The sequence below is a fragment of the Balaenoptera borealis genome (assembly GCF_965194805.1).
Source record: "Balaenoptera borealis genome assembly, chromosome: X".
Taxonomy (NCBI): Eukaryota; Metazoa; Chordata; class Mammalia; order Artiodactyla; family Balaenopteridae; genus Balaenoptera; species Balaenoptera borealis.
In genome coordinates this window covers 113077033-113081760 of record NC_138881.1, presented here as the reverse complement: position 1 = coordinate 113081760, position 4728 = coordinate 113077033, and the positions used below count along the sequence as shown (strand labels likewise).

At 65.0% G+C, this 4728-nt stretch overlaps 1 protein-coding gene across 3 annotated transcripts; it reads right to left on the bottom strand.

Annotated features, from left to right (window-relative positions):
• Positions 1-268: 268 nt before the first annotated feature.
• LOC309621048 (small integral membrane protein 10-like protein 2A) lies at positions 269-4309 on the bottom strand. Of its 3 annotated transcripts, XM_082378009.1 has the most exons (3): positions 3534-4309; positions 2755-3000; positions 269-1938 (listed from the first exon to the last, which is right to left on the bottom strand). In XM_082378009.1, exon 1 carries the CDS (start codon positions 4263-4265, stop codon positions 3879-3881), a length of 387 nt encoding a protein of 128 aa, XP_082234135.1. In that variant the 5' UTR covers positions 4266-4309; the 3' UTR covers positions 269-1938; positions 2755-3000; positions 3534-3878. The 3 variants fall into 3 exon arrangements, with proteins under 3 accessions (XP_082234135.1, XP_082234134.1, XP_082234136.1); XM_082378008.1 differs by lacking the exon at positions 2755-3000; XM_082378010.1 differs by lacking the exons at positions 269-1938; positions 2755-3000 and adding an exon at positions 3017-3097.
• Positions 4310-4728: the final 419 nt, after the last annotated feature.

Here is a 4728-nt window from a genome sequence, read left to right as displayed (position 1 = left end):
CCGGCCCTGGCTTCTCTGACGGGACAGCTTGCGTCTAAGGTGGGAGTAAGGGAGGCAGGTTTCCAGTCCCGGGGGTTGATCTTCTCCAAAACTCAGGCACCACCTGGCCAGCTGGGAGGTGATGGAGACCCTGCCACCTGCTGCTGCGGAAGGGCCTTCGGGGACACAAAATGATCTGCAGACGGTCCATTCCTCCTCACCTACCCCAGCCCACCCCCGGGGTTCAGCTGAATTACGCGCCTTCTAACACCAGCCTCTAAGATGAAGAAAAGGCTTATGTGTTAGTTTACTCAAATGAAGTTTGTGAATGGGACAAAGTGCCGCCTCTTGGGCCAGGCCTGTGCTGCTGCCTTCCCCTCACGGGAGCAGTGGTCCGGGTCAGGTCGGGTCTCGCTGCATCTTCTGACCCGGCACCAGCCCCGCCCTCAGCCCCGCCCCCTTAGGGCCCTCGGGGTGCTCCCCTCCCCCAGCTCCCGGCCACCAGAGTGGGGTGAGCTCGCCGCTGGCCCCTCTCTCCTCCGAGGCGGCAGAAACAGGAGGCCTCCAGTTTTTATGTGATTGAACTCAAAGGACTTTCTTCTTAACTGAGACAGACAACAAGATTTGACAACACCCGAAACAAGAACATTTCTCTGACCAGACGCTGCTGCCCGGTGCAGAGTACATCACACACAGAAAAGTGGAAGTTGTCTTATTCAAGTCGGTGTCTGATTTTGTAGAAGCTCCACTGCCTGAGAAACAGACGGCAAATAAATAAAGTGCTCTGAGAGCCCGTCAAGCAGCAAGGGCCCAGTGGGGGAGACGAGGAAGAGGTGGGAAAGCAGAGGCAGCTAAGTACTCAAGGCCAGAACCGTAAGAACAGCGGCGGCAGGAGCGCATGCTAAGGACGCGTCCCCAGCCCCTCCCACGGCCAGTCCCTCAGAGCGCAGACAGCCCCAGCCAAGGCCACCGCCGTGCCCCTCCCACGATGGCGGGGTTCTCTGCGGGTGGGAGGGGGCCTGTGAGCCCGGGCCCCTGGGTCTCCAGCACGCTTTCTCCCTGTTGGGAAGCAGCCCCAGGCAGCTCTGGCTGAGCCCCGAGCCCAGCGAGGACGGGACACCCTGCGCACCTCACTCTGCGCAACAGCTCCGCGCCCGCCGCAACGCACAGCCACTCGTGTGTGTGCACGAGCACCCACACACACGCTCACACCCGCCCACACTCATACACGCGCACTCACACACGGGCACCCACGCGGTCAGCGAAGAGCCTCCCCTGTGCCACTCTCAGGCTGGCCCAGCAAGAGGCTGCAGCTGGGGATCGAGCCACCCGGGGCGTGAGAGCTGGGCTTGAAAGGGGCACATCTGCGAATCAGCCCCAAGGAGGCCCCTCGCCCTCTGCTCCTCTCCTCCCGTGCAGCCCCGTGTCACAGTCTCTCAGAGGCTGTCCCCAGAGCTCCGTGGATGCAGTCCGCAGGCTGGCAGGCTCCCAGAAGTGGACACAGTTGGGGTGGAGGAGGGGCCACCAGGACCAGGGCTCCCGGGTGACTTGGCACAAGGAAGGAAGCCATCAGGCCCCGTCGGTGGGCATCTGTGGGCGGCACGTGGTGGCCTTGGCGCAGCCTCCAGCCCCGGGGTGAGGCAGGCAGAGATCCTCACCTGGGACCCGGCTCCAGCTGGGCAGCTGAGGAGGGCACATGGTGTGAGGCTCGGCCGCTCTGTCCTGGGGGCAAGCAGGCTGCTGGGGTCCTCAACCCCAGGAACTCTGAGTGCATCGACCATGAGCAAACAACCACCCGAGCAGACGTGGGACCAGTGCGGGGCGAGGGCCAGGGCCTCTCCCGCCTCCCCTCTGCACCGCTCCTGGTGCGTCAGTCAGCAGCGCAGCCAAGGCCTCCAGGACCAATGCAGGCCCATCCAGAGGAGACTCTCCCGTGCGATGCTGGGCCCAGGGGCCAGCCTGGGGACAGAGACATGGGGTCAGGCGTGGGGCTCAGCCCCATCCCACCCACCACTGTCCCTTCCCCTCCTGGTGACACGCTCCCCAGGAGCCACCCACCCTCCCGACCCCACCACCCAAACTGAGAGGGTTGCGCCACTCAACACCGAGGAGCCCTTGGTCCAGCCTTGGGTGGGATTTGCGCCAGGGTGGGGAGGTCCGGCTCTGTGGGTGAGGACCTTGCTGCCCGGGGGTGCTGGGACTCATCTCTCCCGTGCCCATCTCAGCTCAGACTGTCCCCCGGTCTTCCCTGTGACTTCCCATACACTCCACTTTCCCTACCATGGGCCCCTCTGTCTCTAGGTCCCCTGGGAGCCTCTGCTCCCTTCCCCCACCCCACTGTGCTAGGTCTTCCAGAAGAAGGTGGGAGAGTGCAGGCCGAGAGGCAGATTCGGCTCCACCACTTCCTACCTGTGTGATAAGGGCAAATCTCTCCCCTCCCAGAGCCCTGGTACGTGGGGAGGACAGAGCTCCCCCAGAGTGTCGCTAGGTCTGTCCTTCCTTCCCCATGCCAGAACCGGACCACTGGGCCACCCCACCCCTCGGGGTCTCTGCCTGGTCCCTTCCTCTCCTCGTGGGTCAGGCCCTTCTCTAGGCTGCTCCCCAGGCAGCTCTAGGGTCAGGGTTAGGGTCAGGGTTAGGGTTAGGGACGCTCTTGACAAGACCAGAGAAGGGGCAGGCCACTTCCTATAACACCAGTTCCTGAGACAAAGAAAGAGATGGGGACTTGCGAGCTGCCTCCCCACCCAGAGAGGTCCCTGTCTCCCCAGGCGTCACCTCCTCTACAAGCCCCTTCTCCATGTGCTCTCCACCCCAGCCTGAGAGCTGCCCTCCGCTCAAGGAGATCCCCACTTTCCCAAATCCTTTGGGACACGGGGGCTGCCGGAGGCCGTCCAGGGCTGTGGCGCCGGGAGGGCACTGGGACGAGCTGGAGGGAGCGTGGCTGAGATGGGGGGAGGGCCGGGGAGGAATGCACCTTTCCTGCTCTTCAACGTCCCCAGATGCGGAGCTTTGGAGGATGCCCTAGAAGAGCGGAGAGGGGAGCAACAGGGACAGCAGAAGTAGGCAGAGAGCAGTCCCCTGGCCCCAGAGACCAGGCAGGAGGCCGGTCTGCAAAGGGCTGAGAAAGAGACAGACCTGGGGTTTGGCCAAGAACACAACCACCCTTCCAGGCTGCCTCCCAGCGGGTAGAGGACAAGGGTAGCAGCATCTTTTCTCCTCTAGGGCCTCCCCTGGGCCTCCCCTGGGCCTCCCCGAGCCCATTTCCCTCCACTCCCCCGTGTTCAGGTGACACCACTGGGGCCGTGGGCGGGAGGTGATGGGCTGACCCTCCAAGATGCCGAGGCCGCCGCCCCTCACCCCCATCTTGGAAATATGACAAGGGAGTCCGGAGGGCCTGCGCCCGCCCTGCCTTGCCTGCTCGCGGCTCGGCAGCTTTCCAGGCTGGCTTCCTCGGGCCCCTTCCACGGCTCCCCCAAACCACCGAGGGGCCTGGACATCTAGATGTCATGGCAACCGCCTCCCTCCAGCCCGAAGTCCAACCTCTGCCCTCCTACCTCTTTGGTCAGGGCGTCATTCACGTTCCTGCTGCAGAATTTCTTCCTCCTGCTCCCCCCTTCGGCCAAGGTGAGGCAACAGGTCGGCCGCACTCAAGTAATTTTCTCGAGTTCGATGGAAAGGGCCCGTTTCGCGAGTTTCTGTGCAGTTCGTCACCGGCCGCGACGTGGGTGGCCAGAGCCGGGACTTGGGGCTCGGTGGCCGTGACCTCCGCCGAGGTCTAGGTTCCGGGGGCCCGGGCCGCCCCTCCTCCTTCCCCCGCCGCGTCCCGGCGGCCCCGGGCCCCGCGGAGCCTCATGCCGGCTCCCCTGCCGTCGCGGCCGGGCGGCGGTGGTCGCGGGCGCTCACTCGATCCGCACCTGCAGGCGGACGTTGAGCATCACCGAGGCCACGATGTAGAAGTAGGGGAAGTTCATGCGCAGCCGCCACGCCAGGTCGAAGAAGGTGATCAGCGTGCGCGTGAGCCCCTTGCAGAAGGCGCCGTACGAGCCGCGGGCCGCAGCCGAACGAGACAGCCGCACCGCCAGGCCCGACAGGGCCGCCGCCGCCGCCGCCGCAGACAGGGCCGCCGACGCCGCCATGGGCCCGGCCCGGCGTAGGCTCCGCCGACCGATCGCACCGCAGGCGGGCGGGCAGGTGGAGGCGAGGCCTTGAGCCGGCGGCCAGCAGCCCTCGCGTCCCGCCCCGCTCTCGGTCTCGCCTACCCGGCTGGGCTCCAGCTGCAGTGGCATCCACAGCCAAGGCTCCGCCTTAGCCGCCCAGGGACAGCTCCGCCCCCTCGCCTGCTCCCCGTGTTGCGGCCGCCAGCGTAGCTCCGCCCCTAGCGTGGTCACGCCCCTTGCCGGGCGCCATAGAGCTGCTGGCGCGGACTCAGCCCCACCCCCGGACCCGCCCCCCGGCAAGCTCCGCCTCCTCCCGGACTGCCAAGAAGAGAGCCCAGAGGGCCTGAGTGCTTAGGAGGGTGCTGCTGCCCTGGGATCCTTTTGCAGAATGTGCTAGAGCAGGGGCAGTAGAGGCCCGGAGGGTCTGGACCGCTGGGCTGATTCTGCACAGAAGGCCCACCCTGAACGCTCTGCCCGTTTACACCATCCCCTCTCCCTCCCTGTCTCCACAGAAAACTGGGCCAGCCAACCCACTGTACTTTTTCTTAAATTTATTTATTTATTTATTTATTTATTTGGTTGTGCCGGGTCT